Source organism: Phalacrocorax aristotelis, chromosome 13 (genome assembly GCF_949628215.1).
Source record: "Phalacrocorax aristotelis chromosome 13, bGulAri2.1, whole genome shotgun sequence".
Classification (NCBI taxonomy): domain Eukaryota; kingdom Metazoa; phylum Chordata; class Aves; order Suliformes; family Phalacrocoracidae; genus Phalacrocorax; species Phalacrocorax aristotelis.
In genome coordinates this window covers 12239452-12263028 of record NC_134288.1, presented here as the reverse complement: position 1 = coordinate 12263028, position 23577 = coordinate 12239452, and the positions used below count along the sequence as shown (strand labels likewise).

General features: G+C 47.3%; 1 protein-coding gene across 1 annotated transcript in view; it reads left to right on the top strand.

Annotated features, from left to right (window-relative positions):
• The first annotated feature begins 3823 nt into the window (after positions 1-3823).
• Positions 3824-23577, top strand: part of SLCO4A1 (solute carrier organic anion transporter family member 4A1) — a 28340-nt gene continuing 8586 nt past the window's right edge. Inside the window, exons 1-5 of the mRNA XM_075108722.1 lie at positions 3824-3897; positions 16925-17904; positions 19046-19136; positions 19975-20096; positions 20416-20527. Coding sequence (XP_074964823.1) covers positions 17079-17904; positions 19046-19136; positions 19975-20096; positions 20416-20527 — 1151 coding nt within the window. The 5' untranslated portion in view covers positions 3824-3897; positions 16925-17078. The remainder of the gene's footprint in view (positions 3898-16924; positions 17905-19045; positions 19137-19974; positions 20097-20415; positions 20528-23577) is intronic.

Here is a 23577-nt window from a genome sequence, read left to right as displayed (position 1 = left end):
CCTGCTTCTTCTGCAACAGGAGATGTGAATCATGGAAGTATTTATAACAGCAATATTAGGTAATCATCTTTCAGGCACTAGAAATCTGTATTAGACATTATGTTTTTATACAAATTGTTTATTACTATGTTAACCTAATCTTGTATATATGTGCACACTTAACTATATTAAAAATGTAAATGTTCCCAGAACTGGACTTTACATGATGAATAACAACGCCCCTTCTTTCCTAGTCAGCTCTGTGGATCTTGGAAAAACGCAGACAGTTTCATTTGATGGACATTAATAAGGTTTATGTCTGCACAGGTTTAGCCCAAAGATCGTCATGATCATCTCAGGTCCCACGTGGCTTACACGACTGAACTTGAAGAAACTGGTGACAGAGCGATTCCAGCTCTCAGAGTGCCTCCAGCCAACAGACTTCCCTTCTGTGGCACTAAATTTGCATTAATTAAAACCAGAGTTTTAATGATTTATGGACATTTATAAAAAATGGCAGCCCAAAGCTTCTGACAGAGGTACAACACATCATAAATCCATCCCGGTGTGAAATACTGAATTAAAATCATTGCAGGTAAACCTGCAAGTGTTAACATGACCCATGAAATCAGGGCTTCAGTCAAACTAAAATGATCAGAGCCTCCCAAACCCAAGGAGGTAGTAACCCACATAACAACAACAGTATAATGCTAGTAATAATACTACTAACATGATTACCAGTCTCCTTGTCGTTGTTTATTACCGTCACTGCCCTGATAATTCTCAGCTCTAATGATGGACAGGGGCAGAGGTGGCCCCATCCTTTCAGAAAGCTTTGGGCCCACCAACAAGCCCCAGCCAAGGAAAAACTTTGTCCCCTTCAATTTTAAAAGAAAAGCCACCAGCCACTCGCAGAGCTCTGTATCCAGTCTGGCTGAGCTTGACAGATGTGGAAGTGAAAGGAGATGGCCCTGAGACAAGACACTAGCAGAGGTGAGGAAGATTTAGGCCAGATGCTGTCAAGGAAAGCTGATGCATATCCGAGACAGGTCGGGGGACAGGGATACACCTCCCCATCATCCTCCCCCACCTCCTTTTGGTGGAGGTGTCTGTGGCTCGCAGCAGGACAAGGACTATGCTCTGGCGAGTACTTTTCTAATTCTTCTGCAATACACCTTCACCTTCGCTCCTGTTGCAACCTTCCCTTTCGTGAGTTTGCAGAGCCAGGAGGGAAACTGAGTGAGGCACGACCTGAGTTCATGCCAAGGCCCCAGCACCTTCACGCTTGGGTCTCTGCCATGCTGCCCATGCTCCCCCACAAGGGCAGGGCTCTCTCTATGCCCATCTAGGCTCTGCCCAAACCTTGCCCATTCTTTACACCCCCTGCCACCCAGGCCTTCATTGCAAGACACACATTTCATGCCTATACTTTTAATTTGCCTATAGCTTTGGCAAATTCATTCCAGCTTCTCCTAGCCCCTAAACCAGCTACAAAGATCCTTTTGGATGAGCCCGGTCCTGGGAAGACGCCAAACTCTGGAGGAGTGTTCTGCCAATCACACAGCAAGGTGTACATTGGCTCATCCTGAGCCCCAGGGGCTTTAAAACAGATTTTAAAACAAACTTGCCCCTGGGACAGACTCCTTTTTATTGTCAAGTGAATCAGTAGAGATGGCAAGACTGATTTGCCATGCCACAGTCTAGCATCTTTTAAAGATTTTTGTAGGAGAGAGATTTCTTCCAGGTGTTCTCTGTCTTTGCCATACTTTCTCCCTTGGAGATGCTAACAGAGTTACTACAAGCTCATGCAAATCCATTGGACAAGCTCCATACCTTTACATCTCCCTCACCCAAGAGGTAATATATTTTGAGAGGCTGTATCAAAAAATCACCAAAAATTAAGTAAAAGAATTACTTTACACGTCTGAGGACAACGTCACCAAAGGCAGGATGGACCAGAACGTGTGGAGAAGCGAGCAGAGCTGAGGAGCAGGGATGCATCACCCTGAAGCTGGAGCCAGTGACAAATGCAGTTTGGCACGGTTGAACAGGAAACATGAGGGGTTTCCCCAGCTCGGATGTTTTTGACGCACTGTTTCACCTTCGCACATCTGTTGTCCTTTCCAGCCTGTTTATTTAAAATACAAACAGTTTGAAACAGGGCCTCACTCATCAGTGATTGTACAGCACCAGCCAAACGAACGCCCTAACTTCAGCGTGCAGGAAAGGATTCATACGTAATAAAGCAACATCAGTGTGTGCCCATGGAGCAAATGCTTCCTGGTTTTCCTGACCACGGTACATCGCAATCAGCAGGCTCTCCCGCACTTAATTTTGCTTTAAAAGCTTATTCAACAGCTTCCAGTTTAGCCCAGTAAGTGAAAGCAAAACCCGCAGGAAGCCCATCAACCTCCAGCTCCATGGGGCACAGCAAGGATGGGGCAAAAAGGCAGCACTTCCCAACTCCATCCTGGAGCCACTGCTTCAGAGAATGATGACGAGGGAGCAAGGCAAGCAGCACACTGCCGCAGCCCGGGATGAGCCGTGGTGAGGTGCAGGGTCTGCTTCTGCCTCAACTCCTGCCCCAACTCTCAGTTAGCTGTGGGTCCCTGAGCTCCAGCAGAAGCCATGGGAAAGATGCAGCACCGAGGAAAGATGGGTACCACAGGGCTCAGCACAACAGGTGGATGTCAGACCTCTGGCCATATATTTGCCCCCCCTCACCGCCTTGTGCAGTGTTAGCTGGGTTTTTCCATTACCCAGGTTATCCCGTGCTCTCCAGATAATGGAGAACTGATTGCACTTTAAAGAGCTAAACATAATAGCGCCTGAATTATTTATCTTTGAACATGCAGAAACAGGCCAAATTCCCAAGTGATGTGAAATAGCTCTCATAAGAAATGCAAAGCAGGCTGCAAAAGCTGCACTGGTAAGGCATGCAAGAGCTGCGTGGTTAGACCTCACACATGCACATGTCACATCTGCTGAGATTCTTCCTGCCCAGGTGATTTACGTCCTGGAGGGCATGGTGTGCTCAGGTGTGGGTGCTGGTCCAGGGGACTCATCTGTGTAACCGCACAACGGCCCCTTCAGTGCCTATAAACCAACCACTGTGACAGCAAGTCCCCAGACAGCAAAGAAAAGGCCCAAACAAATGCGTTAATGCAAATCAAAGGGGTTTGGTGTGTTCCCGCAGCTTTCCTGCACAGCTCCTCTGGCTCTGGAGGCAGTTGTCCTCTGCAATCATTAACCCAGCCGTGCCCAGGCTGATTGCACCTAGCGCTATATTGCACCAATAAAGATAATGCCACAATGACTGTGTTTATACCCCAGATAAAATAATACACATGCATCTGCTCGTGCGCTTGTTCTTCCTTTTACACGAGGTAAGCTCCTTGCAGTAGCTGGAGGTAAACGTCAAGTTCCTGCCATTGCTCTCTGCCACCACAGCCACGGATGTTGCTCCCTTTCAGCACGCTTTCTCCTCTCGGATGCATCCCAGAATCTCGCCCCGAGCATCCCGGGGGTGCAGGGAGGCTGGGAGACAGCGGGCGAGGGGGAGCAGCCCGAGCCCCGCGGGGGGGCTGCGAGCCCCAGGTGCGCAGCGGGACAGGAAAGGGGCGGTTTTCATAAGATGCACCTGCCCCTACCCTTGCTCTCTCCTTACCTCGTTTCTTGTCGCCCTCTCCCCCCTTCCTTTCCCCCTCCCCTGCTCCCATCTCTCCCGCCCCGCCCGCCTTGCCCCACGCTCTCCCTGTGGCCTCCAGGCTCCCCGCCATTGGCCGGGTCGCTGCCGATAGCCGCCGCCGATTGGAGGAAACGCCCATCCGTTAGGGCGGGGCGCCCGCCCCTCCCCGCGGCGGGCCCGGGATGCGCGGGGGTCGGCGGCGAGAGGGCAGCGGCGGCGCCCGGCGGCAGGTACCGGGGCCGGGGAGTGCGGGGGGGGGGGGAGGATGGAGAGGAGCGGGGCGGGCACCGCGGGGTGCGGGCTGCCCGGGGGAGCCCCCCTCCCCCTTCCCACGCACGGCGGGACCTACCGGGTGGTGCCGCACGTGGGTGCGGGAGCGGCGCGGGGAGCCCCGAGGAGGCGGGGATGGGCGCGGATCGTCCGCTGCGCCGCGCGGAGGGATGGAAAGCCCCAGGTGGGGCTGGCGGCGGCCCGGAGCGGGGCTCGGGGCCGGGGTGCGCGGTGCGGTGCCCGGGGACAAGCAGCGCCCCAGCCCCGGGAGTGCGGGCTTTTGCGTGGGAGTGGGGGTTTGGTGGCTTGCGGTCCCCGTCGGAAAAAGCCCGTCTTGTTACAAAGGGAGGGGAAAAAAAGTCACGAAAATAGCCAAATTCATTGAGACTTTCCATTTGCAAGCGGTCACCGGTGATGCTTCAAACCCGGCATTACTGCCTTGTAACCGAATTTCCTTAGAACTGATTCACTGGGGTTCCCCCCCCTCCCCTTTATCAAACCCTTGCCTTTCTATAAGAAATTAAAAAGCTGCAGAGAAATGGTGGAAAATAAGAAAAGCTAGTAAGGTGACATGGCAAAATGATCCTTAAAAAAATTAAAATATGTTAATAGTACAATGGACCTTGGTTTAGGGGGGTAGTAACTGAAGTTAAAGAAGGAAGTCACAGGCAGCATGCTGAGCCGAAATCGGAGCACTTTCATTGCCTGACCTATATTACTTTTACTAACCTATTTTTTTCAGATTATACAAATCAAAAGCATTGTTATAATAAAAACTTGTTTTTCAGTTCTGAGAGGTCAGAGGGCACAAGTGGGCATTAATCACATGAGTTTGTTGCATTAACATCTTGTTACCATTTCACAGGCTGCTTGGTTATACCAGGCAACATGCTACAGATGTGAAGTTATCCCAGTCTGGCACTTCTTTTTTTTTTTGATTTCTGGGCTCCTACTTTTCTCTAGTGCTGCTTGGTTATAAAAACACACCTTGAAACAGTATTTTGGGGAGGGCGAACACAAAAGAGATCTTCAGAGAGGTATGCTTTGAGCTGTTGCAAGAAAAAGGATGAAACGTGGGGAGAGAGGGTTAGTCAAATAATGAAAGGGGAAAAGAAAAACCAACCCACTAGCTAGTTATATGCAAAGAGGTCTAGCCTGCAGGCAACCCAAAATATCGGAAACTGAGCTTGGCGGGCTGTGAGGGACGCAGACCACAGCCACCTGCCCTGCCGTGACTCGGACGAAACTGCGCTGGCATGCAACGAGCATGTTCAGCGTCGTCTGAAGCCCTGTGGAATAGCTGCTCCACTGATAGTGCCTTAATTCGCCCTGCATGCGTGGATCAAACCCACAAAGATAGCGGCAAAAACATTCAGCTCGATCCTGGGATGACAAATGAGACAGGAGGCAGCGATTCCTGCGAGGGTTAGATATTCTTGGCCAGCGAAACCAGGAACTACCTGAGCAAGTACTTACTAGAAATCTTTACAGAGATTAGAGATTTACAGGCAAGGAGGAGGATGGGGTCAGCCACTAACAAAAGAAATATCCACCGGCTTAGGGAGATCAGCATCCGGCTGCTCAGTGCCTCATGATTTCTGATTGCAAACTCCTCAAGGCAGCTTTGGGTTTTTTGTGTGTGTCTTTACAGCATGGAACATGCTGGGGAGGATCCTGCTCTCCGATTTGGGGCTTTACACCCTGCAGTAGCACAAAAAGTGAATCAAGGGTTTGCTTTATGCTGTTTATTTTGCTTGGGCCACCCTAAAAGAGAGGATCGCTGAGCTTTGCTTTCCTTTGTATTAATTGAGAGTACCAAGCCCAGAAACCTGTCTTTGCCTACAGGGTTGGTCACAGCCCCCAGGTGAAGGTGTTTGTGTGCCAGATTGCCAAATATTCTGCTTTACCTTTTGGATTTCATGTCTTTCTCACCTGATTCCTTGAGCTGCTGCCCATAAGTTAATTATTCAGTGCCTGGGACATTTGCATCTTGCAGAATCCCATTAATGCAATGGTGAATGGCGGAAATGCTTTGCAAGACTCTGCAAACATGTAGCAGAGCTCATGGCTTGTTGCTAGTAGATTAGTGAGACACTGAGTAGGATTTCAGGGGAATGGTTCCCCCTATGGATTTTATGCTTAATAAATGGAGGTTACTGACTTAAAGCAATGCATGGGAGTTGTTAACCGTGCACAGGGTGTTTCGGATGTGGGTTGCCCTGAAATGCATTGGCGGTGCAGTCCTGATCCCGGTGGCCACCCTGAAGTGTGTTGCGCTTCTCTAGTAAATTTATGTTGGCCCAGTGAGGGGCTGACCCTTGCGCAGAGAAGCAGATTTTGGGAGCAGGAATAGGGCAGGGCAGACCACACCACAGGCAGGATCAGGGGCTTTGCCCACAGGGTCAGTGGCAGCACGGCGCACTCTGCATCTGTGTTTCAGCAGGTTCCCTGGCTATGCCAGCCCTCTCTAGCTGTGGGATCTCTGGATGCAAGAGCTGCTCCTATCTCTAAGCCACTCTCCTTTCCCTTTTCAAAACTGATTTATTGCTAGACCTCCCCACAATATAATTAGTTTTGTTCCATCTTGGCCTTGAGCGACCTCCCAGCATACGAGTGGTGATGCTGAACTGGAGGATTTGAGAACAAAGAGTTTCTGCAAATGCTTTCTGGGAAAATGCTCTGAAAGAGGTAAAGGACTTCGTCTGGTTTTTGAATCCCGGACAAAAGCATCCATCGTACTTCGGTAGAACATGATGAGTGATTGTAGACAAGCACTCAGAGAGGGCCACTGACTTTAACAGATTTTGCGTCAGACCTCTTGTTAGTACAGCGGAGAGCATGAGATGAGGCAGTCAAGTGTTTAATATTAACAGAGTAATGTTATTCTAACCTTAAATCTCTCTTCAGGCAGAAGTACCTCTAAATCTGTGTTATTACTATGTTGCCGGTGTAAAAAATAATGTTGTTTCACTTCTAGATTGTAAATGAGTTTGAGCAAAGGAAATATGTTAGAGGTGGGAAGTACCCTGTTTGTTCTTGTTAGCTTCGTTCAGCAAAGTGCCTTTCTAGCAGTTTTTTTAATTCCTGGAGCAGCAAGGACACTAGCCTCATTTCTTCTTTTGGGCTATTCCACTGACATATGTATAGTTACACTAAAACCGAATTTGATTGCTATTGTTAATGGATAAAGTATATTGCTGGATAGCATCAAAAATCTTCAGTCATTTGAATTCTAAGAGCTTGGCCTGGTTGCTTCAGGAAAGAAAATGACGTGGTTACAAGCTTTGTTTAACTGTTGTTCAGTGGTTTGAAAGAGTTTGGGCGTTGTTTTCATGTTGAGAAAGCAAGGCCAAACACCTCTCAGAAAATACTTTGACTTTGCAATGTTCTGGCTGAAAAAAAATCCAAGAAAAAGTCCTTTTTGGCATTTTTATAGCCATGGTTTCATATTTGTGAATTTGAGTACTTTGGCTGTGCTACGAGGTAGGCGTTTACTTTTTCTAGATGGCATTAAGAGATAAAAAAATATGTTTAGATGCTACAGTTCTGATAAATGATACCAATCCATGGCACAGAAATAAAAAGTCCCCAAAACGTTTGAAGGTCATGGGCTCTGTTAGATTTTCTGTTCCCTCGTAGCTTCTAATTGGAAAACTGCATCAATCTTTTTAACGTAACATATTCCACATAAATCAGACTTGAAAATTTACTTCAAGATTTCTTTTGCTTTAAGCACCACATGGAAACCAGAAGCTCAGCCCCTGTCCCTGCTGCAAGGCTGCTCTACCTTGCCTTAGCTGGGAGGGCTCGCAAACCCTTCCCTCTGTGACCGATCTGATCCTGCACTGCTTCAGCATAACCGAGGACAGGACAGATGCCATGTTGCTTTATGTTAGCATAAGAATTCCACCCAAAAAAAGGGATTTCCTCGCAGTCCTTTCAAAGCAGCTTTATGGTATTTTGTACTGCTGGAGAGGATTCAGTCTCGCTGTGGATTTAGACCCTCTGAGCTAGATGTGCATCTTTGTTACAACAGGATCAGCTTTTTTTGGAGTCTGCCTATAACCCTGATCAACCTGTGATCCCTTTAGTGTTGCGTGTTTTCCTCTTATTTGGCAGAAAACCTTGAAAAGAGTATTTTAGGATGATGAAGAAACGGAATTAAAAGGAGTGAAAAGTAGGTATCCAGCCTGTGGTACACTGGTTATCTGTCTCCAATATTCATGTTTTAAAATAATTTAAAACTTAAAATACTGCCTTTTTTTAAGGGGCAATAAAAAAATCTTCCTTGCCTACCACCACAAACCAGCCAATTTTTATTTCCTTGAATTAACTTGGGATTTTGGGAACCCCACTTGAATGCCTTGTGTGGGCAAACACTGCTCACGGGTAAGCAGCAATGGCAGGATCAGGCCCATCATTTTTTGGGGAACAGTGGCCAAAATCAGTCCTCAGTGACCTCGTTCGAGCTGATGACCAAGAACAAGGTTATCCTGCTGTGTGCATTTCTCATAGCACCTTGGTGCGGGCTGTAGGATGCGAGCAGGTCCTTAGCAAGGAAAATGAAAAAGTTCCTGAGTCAGAAACGAAAGCCCCGCTACACTGCTGCGTGGACGCAGGATCCCTTGAAGGCAATTTTCAGATTTCCAAGTAAATCCAACAGCTGCTGTCTAAGGCTGCAGTTCCTCACGCGTGAGAAAAGGGAGGGTACAAAGTAGAAGCCGTCTCCACATTGCGCATGGACAGCAAACCCCTCTGAATTCCAGCAGATGTTTTGGGTTGACAATGGGAACATTATATGCCTGTTTGTTCCTTTATCTCAGGAAGAAACACCATTTGGCAACAATTTGCTCCCTGGCAGTAAGAATGAATTACTGACCTGACTGAGCACTGTCAGATGAGAGACGTGCCAGCCTGCAAGAGGGGCCGCTTGCGAACCGCGTGGTGCTTGCGGGCAGCGTGCGCGCGCACCTGCGCACACACCTTTCTCTGCACGTTAGTATGTATGCTGATATGTGTGTGTATGGATTGCTGGTTTATACCGAGCTGGGTTTCTCAGAGAGGCCTGTTAATGCAGAACAGTATTGCTCAGCATTTTTCCACCAGCATCTCTCAAAGGCATCAGAGGACTCTCACATCTGATCAGCAGGGAATTTTACTTATTTAGATGCAGCAAGCCACGGAAGGAGCAGGCAGCCGAGGTATACCTGCCCGTTTGCAACCTGTTGTGCCTTGTGGCCATCCTTGAGGTTTTCAGTGCTTTCTACATCAGACATTTGCCGTAGCCACTGTAGGAACTTTGAGCACAAGGACTTCCCATTGAAACGGATCTGAGGTTTCTAAGGACGGTGTCGTTTCAGGTTAGCTTCCTCTGGTTAATCCAACAGAAATGATTATGTTCCCGTTCCTGCTCCAGATCGTACCTGCAGTAATGGGTGATTTAGTAATACACAGAACAGTGGTTGTAGAGAGATGGCTTGAGGGCTCTAGATAACCTGGATGTGATGATCTCCTTGCAGTGGGCAACAGAGAGACAATAGGAATGTCTAGCTCAAATTAGGTACTTTAAACAAGTAATTAAGGGAGAGAAACCCCAGTCTTAATGCAGAATGACTTGCTACGGAGTCACCTGAGCCATAGAAATTGGGGTTATTTAACTTTGCGTTTTGCATGCCGTAGTGACTTCCTAGGTGCTAATCTGAGATTAAGCAAAAAATGAACAGCTGGAGTTCTACTGTATTTTGCAAAATAGCCCATTTCAAGCAGTGAGCTCATTTAAGTGCTGTCTGGGAGGCTGTGCTGTTCCTGTGCTTGGCAGGAATCTCAAGACTAATACCTAAGAGGATTAGAGAGCATCGCTGAATGTTAAACAAGATCCAGGCTAAGTGGTGTGCACCAGTGAGCTTGTACTCCGGGGGGCTGTTTGAGGGAGCTGTTACTTGCTGATCTGGAAAAAAAAAAAAAGTGGGCTTGTGTGGGAAATATTCTTGCATCAACCAAATCCTTCCTGTAGTTTGTTTCTCTTGTGTTCCCACTTGATGCAGTATTTCCACTCTGCCTGTCTCATGGACTCACGTGCTCTTGTGCTCAGTGGGGACAGTGAATGTTGCAGGGAATGATGATCAGCAAGCTTCCTTTTCCTTGTTGCATTTAGCTCTTCTAATGTGTTCTTTTCACCTCTGTGTTGTCTGGTTTGAGAGAGGAATGGGTGGGCATCCAGCCCACCAGCATGGGGTTGAGCTGGAGAAGTGATCACAGAAAGGTCAACATAAAGACTGTCGTTGCCTGGTAGAGCAATATGAATTCTCAGTACATTTTTTTCCCTAGAAACTCTACTTACTGTGGAGAATAGGGCTTGGAAGGTAATCTTGTCTCAGAAAAAAAATGACGTACTGGATAATTTGGATCTTGACCTCCCAACTCACTTTGTTCGCAGCATGTAAAAGAGACAGCATGGAGGCTATGTCCCATGACAGATTTTCTCCCCCTTTACAGCACCATGTAATGCCCCAGGATTTCACAGATTTCTTCCCATGCTGCAGCAGAAATTGGGGATTTAAGATTCGTATTTCAACTCCAAATTTTGTTCTGTTTGACCCATTTGAAAGGAAAAAGGCATTAAGACCCCATGAAGGAATGGCTCTTCAATGGCAAGGATTCACGTGAAACCCACTTCTGGCAGCTCCTTGCTCGCGGTCTGCGGTAGCACGGGCATGGCAGGTGATTTAAGGGGAAAAACAATCGTGGAAATGTCCAAATTTCTTTAGTTTTTTTGAATAGGTGACAGTAGAAAGGGGCATCATGAGTTAGGGTATAAATAGTTCTGGCTCCAAGCACAATTGTGTTTCTGCTTTTGCTCTTATGATCAAGCCAAAAATAGATTCCCAATACTCTGCAAGAGGAGTGCAGCCTGGTGTAATACATAAATTGATCATTGGGGGGGGTGGGGCGGGGGGAATAAAAAATAGCCAGATGATGGGGATATCTCAATGAAAAGGCTGTTATCCCACAGTGATGTAAGAGAGGAGCCTGTGGAAAACCCCTTTTGGAGGCTTTGCTACTCCAGCAATGGCTGTTAGCCTCTGTTTATGAGGACGATGCAGTAATTCTGTATAATATTAACACATCACCTACAACAGAAGGGCCTCATACTATTTGTGCCAAATCCTACTTTTTGTAGTATGGCTTCCACAACATTTCATGGTATTGTTTCCTCTGGTTTGACCTTTTTGTTTTTACACTCATACTAATCAAACCAGGAGGATGAAAGAGAGTAAGGTCTTGTAAACCATGGTAGATGTCATCATTATTCTGTTTTATTTTTCCTGCGCTCAGCATCCTTGCATTGTGTAACATAGGATGTTGTGTTTTTTGCGTTTTTATTGCTTCTATCTTTTAGAAGCAGCAAAGAATTGTCTGACATTCTTCATTTGGGTTTTGCTCATTTTGTTTCATTTCTTATATTGTAGACAATTTGCCTGAATCTGCATCTTCTGCATGAAAACAAAGAAGGTGTGTCTATAGGAACGAATGGTAGTCATTGGGAAAAGCTGACTAATGGCTTGTGCAGAAACACTATCCTGAGTATTAAACAACCTTAAACGGGTTGTAAGGATCCAAATGATGGAAAATAATGCCATGCTGTGGGCAGGGCAAGATACTGGGAGAATGCTGGTGGTGTATCTGCGTTGGAAGAGCCACTGAGACACCCGGCTCCGTGGGCAGTAACGGTGGCTGGAGAGCACAGTACAGTGCCAGCATGAAAATCTTCCCATCATCAGACTTGTGGGTAGGAAAAGGATATTAAAGCAAGAGTGACGTTAGGGAGAGAGGTATTATAGCATAAAAGAACCTTTTGTCTGGCTAAGCTTTGCTATGGAAGAATATAGTGGCCCAGTTAAATCTGCTTTTGTGCATTGGCGCTGCAAGTTTTTAAAGATGGTCTAAGGCAGCTGCAGCCAATTGTATTTGCACAGATAAGCTGGAACAAATAAGTAAGCTCAGAAAATCTGGCTAGATTTATCTTCAAAGCATTTTCAAGCAGCTAATTGAAAATTACCCAAGCCACCATCCTGATTTCTTGCATATTATTGCATTAATTTGCCAGTGAGTGGAAAGCGCTTGGAAACATACAAAGGATTTGAGTGCTAAGCTTTACTATTTGGGATTGATTTAATTACAAATGTGTCCTTGCTGATGCGATAATTTAAAGCCATCTTCTACTGCTCTCATCCATGCTTCAGATGCTGGTGGGACTAATGTATAAACACGTCTCTGACAGGAGGGGTGGGCCAGGGTATTCCTATCGCCTTCCACTTCTAGATACCTCCTCCCGGGCACCTCAGCTGTCCCTGCAGCACTGATGGTGAGCACAGCATTGGATTGTTGGCCAACAATCAAACAATTCACAGTTGGTCAGCTGGCTCCTCCTCAGGTGTGTTTCTCATTCCTGAAACGTTTCTGTGTGTGCAGGATGATGCTGTTCCCGTAGGAATTGCTTACGGAAGGCTCCAGGCTGGTCCCAGTGTTGCTCCCCGCAATAGCAGCATCCTCTATATTGCTGAACCAAAGAGATGCTTTTTAAAAGTGTGCTAAAAAATGCAAGGCTTGCACTTTGTGTAAGCTGAGGACAGTTCCTCAGCTGCCAGGAAAACAATTCAATGTTGCATGTGAACGACCTGATCACCCCACGCTTTCTTTTATGTCCCTTTTAACTGAATCAGCGCCCTGAGGACAAGCCCCATTCACGGGACCAGGACGTGGATTTATCTCACTTCTGGGAGCCTTTCCTGTTCCTAAACCAGAGAGTGGATTACACTTGATCCATATGGTGTTTATCAGTTACAACAGAAGTAATACTGATAATCCTCTGAAGCTGAACTATCAGAGAAAAATTCACTATGTGCTACCAAGATAAACTAAATGTACAAGCCCAGATGAATTTGTCCCTTTCTGGACTAACGTGAGCTTTGTACTTGGGTGTGGACTTTCCCAAAGTCAAAGTATCTGTTAGTAAGGTCAGGCTCACTCGCACATCGCGGAGAACAACTGAGATTGCCCAGCGCAGCCACTGGGCATCACCTGGGGCTGCTCATCCCTGGTTTGCAGTACGTTTTCTGATCATTTTTAATCCGCCCTTCCTGTTCCTTAGCAAATATCTCCATTTATGCCATAGAATTGGAAAAAATTAAGTCTGCACATAAACCGTAAACTGTGCTCAGCTATGGAAAGCAGAAGTTATAAATAGATGTTACTTGCCACAATAATACCCTATAAAAGTCAAAAACCATGGAGTGAAAGGCAAGATTAACTATTATTGGGCATGCTTCAGCAAATGGGATTATTTTGCATGTCAGTTATGACTTAATTTGTAACATTAATCTGATCGCAGTCCTTGGCAGAGACACAGAATGTTTTTAATTGGTCCTGTGACTGTTTAAATGATCACCTGATGAAAAGCTTGTGAATTTTACTATTGATTTAATGCTAAATATTAGGGGGGGAGTCTATAAATTTCATCACAAAATACAAATCATATGCTTTCATTGCCTTGCTACTTTTGTTGTATTGACTTGGTAATGTTGGCAGTCTGGAACCAGCTGTACAGCTGGAAAAAAAAAAAAGAGTTAAAATCTTGCAGCAAAATGAGTAAATCTATTGCCGGGAGATAATAGCATTGGGACTGATTCAATGAAAGCAAGAAATCACCAGCTGAGTCATTAAAAACAGAGATGAATGGGAAGCAATAAATGGATGGCTGAGATGAATATGAATGATTAGGAAGTGCATGACGTTGGTTGGGTTTTTTCCCTAAAGATTATATTTTTGTCCTCTAAAGTGGCATATGGCTCCTATGAAAGCTAATATTCCCAGTGAAGTGTCACTGCCAGTTTATAAATACTTTGAGAGATGAAAAGCAGCTTAGTGGATAGCGTGGAGCAGGAACCAGGGCTCCTGCCCACAGCTCCTGGGTACAGCTTTTTAGTCCAGGTCCATCGGGAGATGGCTTTGGGGGCATCTGCTTTTGTGGAAACGGTTCACCCTGTGTTTACTGCTAAGTATGACTAAGGGTAACCAAAGTTGAAGGGGAGGGTGATGCGATCACCTGGGTCCAGTGGCCCAGACTCCTGCTACTTCAAGTAAAAGAAAACTTGAATGAAAACCTGTAATCTCTTTCCTAACTCATGAAATATTGAAGTATTAATATATATTCATGAAGTATCAAAGGAGATATCCCAGTTCTGGTAAAGAGGCAGTAGGAGCATTCCCTCGAGGGTGAAGTTGTGCCAGATTGGGAGCTCTTGGCTCCTGGTCGCATCAGCTAACTAACGGAGATGGGCTTTTTTTATCTACTGAAATTAGTGATAGCACAACCAGTCCCCAGCCAAGCAACCTTCTTCACAAGTGCAGTCAAATGCGACATCAGATTTATGTTTGATATGGGAAATGTGCAGCTGAAGTCAGCTGCCATGCAGGAGGCACTTTTGATTTACACTGGGGTAGCATGACCAATTCCACCTCTTGGAGCCTGACCCAGTACCTAACAGTCACTTCTGACTTTAATAAAGTTAGAGGGCTACAGCGCTCTTATTTATCATTTCCAATATTGCATCCAAAGACAAGAAAATAGATTTAGAGCTGTAAGAGTTATAAGGACATTGGAGGGATGAAAGAGTGAAAAAAAATATAGTCTGACATCCAAGGCAGACCTTATGAAGTTCAACAAAGAGAAGTGTAAGGTCCTGCACCTGGGAAAACATAATATGGGAGTGCAGCACAGACTGGGACCCACCTGGCTGGAGAGCAGCTCTGTGGGAAGGGACCTGGGGGTCCTGGTGGACAGGAAGCTCAACATGAGCGAACAGTGGCTGCTGCGGCCAAGAAGGCCAACAGGGTGCTGGGTTGCATCAAAAAGGGCATCACCAGCAGAGGCAAAGAAGTCATCATCCCGCTCTACTCAGCGCTTGTCAGGCCACACCTGGAGTGCTGTGTCCAGTTCTGGTCCCCGCTGTACAAAAAGGATGTGGCCAGGCTGGAAGGGGTCCAGAGAAGGGCCACCAAGATGATCAGAGGACTGGGAAGCTGCCATATGAGGATAGGCTGGGATTGCTGGGTTTGTTCTGCCTTGAGAAAAGGAGGCTCAGAGGGGATCTCATCACCATGTACCAGTACTTATGGGGTAGCTACAAAGAAGATGGAGACTCCCTTTTTACACGAGTCCCATGGAGAAGACAAGGGGGAATGGACACAAGTTGCTCTTGGGGAGATTCCGATTGGACATGAGAGGGGAATTGTTCACAGTGAGGACAGTCACCGTTGGAATAATCTCCCCAGGGCAGGGGTCGACTCAGCCACGTTGGACACCTTCAAGAGTCGTCTGGACAGGGTGCTGGGCCATCTTGTCTAGACTGCGTTCTTCCTAGGAAGGTTGGACTAGATGGTCCTTGAGGTCCCTTCCCACCTGGGATTCTGGGATTATTTTTGTGGCAGCACATTACAACAGTCTGTGCAGCGAAATTTCAATGCCTGCAGTTAGTTTTCGCATTTACACGTTACATATTGAAGTTATCCCACGCTGTGCTCAGTCAGCTAAAGTAGAAGTTGCCCAGAGGAGCAGTGCCCTCCTGGCTGCCAAGCTCACCCTGCCCTGAGCTATCATCAAATTCTCAGTAAAATCTGGACCTTGAAATATTCTGTGCACTCTGCTCCCCAGACAGGGTAGTTAAGATAGAATTATTTGCAGGCGAAAGTTGGATCTCATTTGTTTAACTTACCCCAAGGGCCAGACCTGTTGTAGCGCTACTGCCCTGGATGTTTAAAGTTTGCCTGCACCGAGTGGTCTTTCCTCTGCCCTTCTGGGGTGGGAGCAGGACCTCGATGCCGCTCTAGGCGCCGTGTTCTGCCAAGTTGTCCTGCACCAGTGCCTGCAAGAACTGCTGTACAGGGAGGCACGTCGGTGCTCCTGCACACCATTATCTACTAAACAAATAGCATTAAGTTTTTCCAACAACACACAGATGAGTATTAATTGATTGACCAAAGGCTGCAATATTGCCAAGTTACAGCGATCTGAACATGGCTCATTTTACTGGGGAAACATGCCCGTTTTCCCTGTTCCCTGCTGATGAGACTTACTACAACCAAGAGACTTATTGCAATTTTTATAGGAACCTCTTGAACAGATATTGGCAAAAATATTGTGCAACACAGGATGCTTTGAAGATGCTCTCTAATAAAACAGTTCTTGCCTAGCATTCGTTGCATATTTAAGACCAGCATTTAAGGGAGAACCTTATTGTTTTCATATTTATAGTTCAGCCAAGGCATTTAGGAAAAAAATACTCCTAGTTGCCAGCATGATCAGGTGCTGTGATGCACAGGAACCGGCTGAAAGAAGGCAGTCTGCATTGGTAATCAGGTTAGAGTCAGCTGCCTCTGCCCTCCAGCTCGCTCTGAAATGGCATGTAGTGTAATTAGTTATAGAAAGTATTTTACCGAATAGTTGTAAACAGATCTGAGGGCTTGGAATAAAATCAATCTGACTGTGGAAACTTTTCAGGATAATTATAAACTGTTATTGGCAGAGTGTGAAAGAGACCAAAGGATTTTTAACAGTGGGAAACTTGTAGCTGTGCATGCTGTTCTCTGCGGGGGGATGAAGAGGGACAGAGGCTGCGGCTGGTGGAGTGAGGGTCTGGTATCTAACCAGGAGCTCTTCAAGAGGGTGGGTAAGGGGCTTCAGCTGGTAAAGAGACTACTTTTAGAGGTGCCTTTTGTGGTTTTTTTAAATGCTCTTGAATGTTTTGGGGGTTTTTTTTTCTGTAATATTAATGGTGTCCCAATACCTGATGTCCCAACACCCCCCATGGTGGAGGGCACAAGTCCAGCTGAACTACACAGGGAAATGCTAATACTTACAAAAAAAATATTTGAGGGTTTTGAGCATTATTTTATATAAAGGCATGTGTGAAACTTTTCTCTTCACAGATCAGAATGGTCTTGGCTCAGACCTTCGCCATCTCCCTACTGATGTAAGCACTGAAAATTGCATCTCCCAGGTAGGCAGGTCCTTGCTGCCCCACAAAGCCACCCTGGCCACCAGCCCCACCTGGACCTGCCGCTCGACTCTGCGTTCCTGTTCATGGCAATGCCCCAGAATTCAACCGGCGAAAATGGCTTTTGTTTCACTCAGACACTCAACTTCTCCCACCCGCCTCCTCCTCCCGGCGAGGCTGGCCGGACCTTTGACACCCCGAGCGAGCAGAGGCCATGCAGCACCCTGCTGAGCAATGGCACAGCATTTTCCAGCACACCCAGCCCCTCCGACTCGTGCGCCGAACCCCTCTGCTCCACCACCCCAGGAGAAGAGGAGACCCAACTCAACGAAGGGATTAAATTCGTGTCAACTGAAGGGGAGGAGCTGGCATGCGGCTGGGGTGCGTTCACCCCTGGGTGCTTACAGCTTTTTAACACATCCAAGGGCGTCTTGTTCTTCCTCTGCGTGGCCTCCTTCCTGCAAGGCATGACGGTGAACGGCTTCATCAACACAGTCATCACCTCCATCGAGCGGCGCTTTGACCTCCACAGCTACCAGAGCGGGCTGATCGCCAGCTCCTACGACATCGCGGCGTGCGTCTGCTTGACCTTTGTCAGCTATTTTGGGGGGAACGGCCACAAACCGCGATGGCTGGGTTGGGGTGTGCTGGTCATGGGCTTGGGCTCCCTGCTGTTTGCCTTGCCCCACTTCACCACGGGACGGTACGAGGCGCGTTCAGCGGCAGAGGTGGGCATCTGCGGGGGAAACCAGAGCCTGCCCTGTGCCCATGCTGCCTCCAGCCTCTCCAGCTACAGGTTTGTCTTCATGCTGGGGCAGTTCCTGCACGGGATGGGAGCCACACCGCTCTACACGCTCGGTGTCACCTATTTAGATGAAAACGTCAAGACTAACTACTCCCCTGTGTACATTGGTGAGTTGAGCTGGAGAGGCAGCTTAAACCCATGAGCTGGGTGATGGGAGGGGGAGCCAGTCCATCTGCCTTGGCACCAAACAGGACACATCAAGCAGTTTCACAAGAGGTGCTCCCAGTCTTTTGTTCCCGATAATGGGTGCGGTGGTAATCAGAGGGAATTGGCAGCTGTTGGGGAGGTTTTGATTATTTACAGGCGGGAACTGTAAGTGCAGCTGGGTATTTTCGCTCCTGCAGATCAGGAGGTGCCTCCTGCTCCCAGCATGGGGCCAGCTGGGGAGAGCCCACCAGCGTGCCCCAGCACATGTGTGGCTTTAGCATCTCTGCTACAATCATTTCAAATATATGAAATAAATAGGGTATATTGCAAACAACCATAAGGCCATACCCTATCTGTGCAAGGGGACATCACCCCTTTAGTGCCATAGCACAGCGGGGACAGTTGCTGGGCTGCTCAGATACTGCTGGTGCAAAGCACAGCCAAGCTTCACCATGGGAAGAGGCTCAGCTCACTCCTCGGCTCTATATCGCTGATCACTTAGCAATTGCCAAATACTTATTCAAATACTTTGAAATGGCTGACCTTTTAGCAATTTCAAAATTTAGCAGTCTGTCCATACTGTCGTATCAGAGGGCTGTGCAGGGAGAGAAGGAGGTCGCAAGGAGATCATCAGTAAGTCTATCTTTCCAGAGCAGCAAACCAAAATTAGTGCCAGTGGTGCAACGTTTAGTGTAGACACTGTGTATTGCCGGTGGGGAGACAACACCAGTGCTCATCACACCGGCGCTCAGGATGTGGCAGCGGGGTCAGTTACATCCCTGCTGACTAATCAAACAGTAACCACATAAATATGGTTTTCCACTGAACCAATTTTGCCTGTCCCATGCTCTAAAAATTCCCAGGTTGGATACAAAAGTTTCCCTGGGACATAAGTGTGAGACGAAAACTTGTCAAAACTGCCTGGCTTTGTTTCTCAGTGGCTTAGGGAGTGGGGTGCGAGGCGGGAGGAGGCCAAGCATCCCGGGTCCAGGAGGGAATCAGGCTGCGGTGGGGTGGGGGATGCTGGGCACCGGCAGTGCTCCGCAGCATCCCTGGCTGAAATCCTGCTATTTGTCTAACACAGCTCGTTTTCCCTTTCAGCTGTTTTCTACACTGCTGCAATCCTTGGGCCTGCAGCGGGTTATCTGGTAGGAGGAATGTTTCTAAATATTTATACTGAAATTGGCAGAGAGTAAGTTGCTAAAAAATAATCTTGTTCCTTTTCCTTTATGCTATATGTTTCCTTTGGGGTAAAAAAATAACAGTAGTCTGGAGAAATGACCTGGTGGCTTGGTGGAAACGTGCCCATGGTGTTTAGCGGTGTTTCTGCAGGGGTGCTGAGGCTGGAAGGGTAGCTTGCATTAGTGCTGTCACTGGAAGAAAATTGCTGACAAACATGTCAGATTAAATCCCTCCTCGCGCTGCGCTGCCTGTGCTAATGAGGCTATGGGCAGCAGGTGAATTTTTTGATTGAGTACCCTAATGAGGCAATGCTACCAGCAGTGCAGCTCGTCCTCCTGGTAATCCAGCCAGGATGCTTAGTCCCTCCTTGCTTCCTAGTGTTTGTCATTTATCTTGCCTCCATACCAGCTTTCTGGCAGATGAGTGGGTTAAAAAGGGGGAGCATGTTTCTAGGGGGTGGAATGGGTTATTTTCACCAGTTTTCTTGCAAAGGGTGGCTCTGGGGTGGACCGAAGATCATAGCAACCCCCAAAGCACAAATGAGATGGAGAGAGGTGAATGTACAAGCCAGAGATTAAAGGAGAATTAAATTATATAGTTTCCGGGGCTTGTTAAGTGTTGTGCTCTCCAGTAAGGCAGGCAGCACTACAGTGTGGCCGGAGGGATGGTGGATGTGGCATCCCTGGCAGATCACCGTGGGAGAGGCCAGAGCTCGGTTTCCTCTGCTGATGTCCCCTCCGTGTCCCTCCAACCCCTGCCAACTTCAGCAAGAAGCATGCCAAGCTGTCCTGCTCCGTTTTGAACCACCGCCTCTCTCCCTTGTGTCCTCTTGGCTTTGTTTCTTACAGGATCGACATAGCCCCGGAGAACACGCTGTGGGTGGGGGCATGGTGGATCGGCTTCCTTGGGGCTGGAGCAGCCTCCCTCCTCATCTCCATCCCCATCCTGGGGTACCCCCAGCGCCTCCCAGGTACACGGATCCTCCACAGCTCGAGGGAATTGGGGCTGGGACTGCACAGTACTCACGCTTGCCTGGGGTCTTGCATCCTTATGCACACGTGTAGCCTGGGACACAGGGGTAGAGGAGGAGCTTCCAGTGTTTAAATTGTAATGCCTACAAGGATTTCACCTCCATGCTTTCCAGCTGCCTGTTTACCTGCTCCTCCCTTGTAGCTGTTGCCGGACGGAGGATGTCGCGTTGCGTTTCTCCCCTGCAAATCCACTGCTGTGGTAGCATCTGCATCCCGTGTCTGACATGGTCCTTGTTCCTGTTTGCTTCTTGTTTTCAGGATCCCAGCGGTATATCGTTATGAGGGTGTCAGAGGCTCATCAGCTAAAGGATGGGAGTCACAAAAAAGCATCGGATCCAGACTTCGGGAAAACTGTTAAAGATCTGCCTCGGTGAGAAAACCACCCCGTGCCCTGAGGTTCAGGGACCCCTCCCTAGAAGCGAGAGCAATGGGTCCAAACTGAGCTTGCTTTCTGCTGTGCTAGCTGAAAGGTTTTGCCCATCTTTAAATATAGCAATGATGCTTTCTTGCAGAGGAGGTTGCAAAGTGCCTGGGTCCTGTCAGCAGCTGGGTGCCCTTGGCAAGTGAGCTGAACTAGAAATTGTGCTGGGGCTTGCATGGGAGAGCAGGGGACAAGTGGCTGGTCCTGTCTGCACTTTTCAGAAGCTCAGGTCCACATGTGAAGATCCACCTGCAGTCATATGCAACATGCTGAGTTTCACTGAGAGCGGCTTGGTGCCACCCTTTAGGTGACAGGAGATGCACAGGCGTTGCCATCTCATTCCCTCTCCCCGCAGGCATTATTTCTTCCTGTCTGCTTGTCTCTGGCCTCACCTAGCCCAACTGGTTGTTGTCCGACATCTCCTCCTCTCCATCCCCTCAGGGCTTTTCTTCCTTTCCTCTATTTTTGCTTGTGTTAGAGCCCTGTTTTGTCCCTTTAGTGAGAAGAGAGAGGTAACAAAACCCCCGACTCCTACAGCTCCATTCCAAATCCAGGGAACGAAACATCCTGCTCTGTAACTTTCAGTTCCTTTTGTCTTTTATTCTTTGTTTCTTTTTTTTCTTTTTTGCCTTTACATCTTCCAGCCACCTTTTATGTGTTACTACTTCTTATCTCTCCTGCAAAGCAGTGACACAGCAGCGTGCTTAATCACAGGGCCGCTGCTTGGCTCTGTAGTGTGGGCGAGCATGCTTGCACCAACGGAGGTTCGGTAGGAAATGGTTTAAAGGGATCCTGGGTGGGAGCAAGCGAGTGGTCTTTTAACCTGGAAATATTTGCTATGGATCTTTGAAATCTTTTATAATTTTTTTTTTGTGTTGAGTTGTATTTAAATGGAGGGCAGGGGGAGAGGTGCTGCTTTATTTACAGCTTGGGTTTAGCTGGTGTGCAAGCTCTGGAGGTTGCAGAGGTATCTGGGTATCAATTCCCTCCAGAGCTTGCAGTCAATAAGGGGATTTTTCATTTTTTTTTTTCTCCCAGGACTGCTCTTAGGGAGGAGTTTGCATCCATGTGTGGTGGCTGCCCCATGCAAAGGCAAAATTCAATGTTGCCAAACCCTGTGCCGCTGCCAGCAATTACTTCTGAACTTTAGTTGTGGTGGTGGTGTTTGGGCTGGTGGAGGAGGATTGGAGCGGGTGCTCAGTATGGGAGTTTTCAGCAGCCGTCACTCTGTGTTGTGTCAACGCAACTACTCCCGTTGGTCTGAAATACTTGGACACTTCACAGGAAGTTTACCAGGGGTTGAGGCAGTTTTATGAAGAATATTACATTGAACAGATTTCAACACTGTTATTAAATGGCATTCTTGACCGGGTGCCATTTTCCGAGGTCACAGTTTATTCTCTGCACGGAAATTAAATTCAAAACCTGCATTTAAATAATGATGAAGTTATGACTAAAACCAACACAAACAGGGTAGCAGAGAGGGATGAAATTCAGTGGTAATGCTTTTCTTGCTTATCTGGAACAAAGCTCCCACTGTTTCTCAGTGAAGGCTGTCTGACAGCAGGTATGGAGGCAGTCCTCCTCCGGGACCATCTTCTTTCACCCCTCGTTCCTGAAGAGCAAATACCCGAAGGTGGGCAGCTCGTATCAAATAATTCAGATCAGTCCAGACCTTAGTGTGGTTTTCGTTTGAAAGCAAAAACTCAACAGACTTTTGTGTTCCCTGCTTTTGATTAACAAAAGGGAAGTGCCTTAAAGGGTTGCTATTCTGGAAACTTGCATTAAAGAGGAGATCACATCTGTGCGTGCAGCTTTTGGGGACATGTGGACCAGGCTGGAGAGCGAGGCCGAAGGACACTGTTGCTTTTGTTTTAGTAAGCGATCAGATGCTACACATTTTCTTGTAGTACGGACAGTAAGAGTCTCACAAAGATAAGCAGAAATAGCGATGAAATAAAATATTGTTCCATGCCATTGGGTCCTTTCTAAACAAGCTTAATGAATTGCTGTATTCACAGTGCTGCTTAAGAGCAGGAGCTTACAGGAATGCAGCCCATACGGCTTAATCTTTTGCCCTGAAGAGACTTCTGTCTTAGTTCTTGGGTTGAAAAAGCCTGATAAAATAGCATTTTCCATTCTCTGGTTCCTTATGATTGCTCACATGAAATAACCCCTGCTGTCAGTGCAGACGTATCCAAACAGAAGACACGTAGAGCTGCGCCAGGAAAGGAGGCTTTGTCCTAGCAAGCTATGGGACAGAGTCTGTGAGGTTCTCTCACTGGTCTGTCAAGCCCTGATCTTCAACACGAGAGGCTATGGGTCAATATTTCCTTCATCCCTCTTGGATTAGGTGGTAGGATGGGGCTTCAGTTTGTCTCATGGCTTTACTACAGCTTCCACGTGTTGTAAAGGGAGGTTGGTTTACGTTCCTGTGGGATGTACATACTGCACTCCATTCCCTTGATGGTGGTGACAGCAGGTGTCATTTTGTGCTGGAAAAGTCCCCATTCACATGCTCTAAGATTACATAAATATCTATCGTTAATGACTCATTAGCTTGTGGCCACGCTCTTACAGTCTGGGGCATCCTGGGCGTGCAAGTGTTTCTCAGAGGGGCAGGCTCTGATTGTACACATGGTCCCAACCTACTCAGCAGGACCATTTTATGAGGAAAGAGTACCTGTATGTGCCCACATCAGTAAAGAATTGCAGGATCAGGCTTTTAGAGATGGTGAGTTTCTTCTCTTGGCAGTGCTGAGCCTCCTGAAATCCCTTTGACTGCAAGAACTGAGAACAGTCAAGACTACTCAGGAGTTACGTGGTTTCTGGGTATGTTTAAAGGCCTACTGCTAGCAATGAAAAGGTCTCTGTTGACTTTGGTAAGGTTTTGTATGCCATAGTTCCTCACGACTATGTTTTCAGTTTATAAACAGATTAAATTACATCAATAAATCCATACTCTTAGCACCTCAGCATTTTCCTACCTGCAAGTCTAA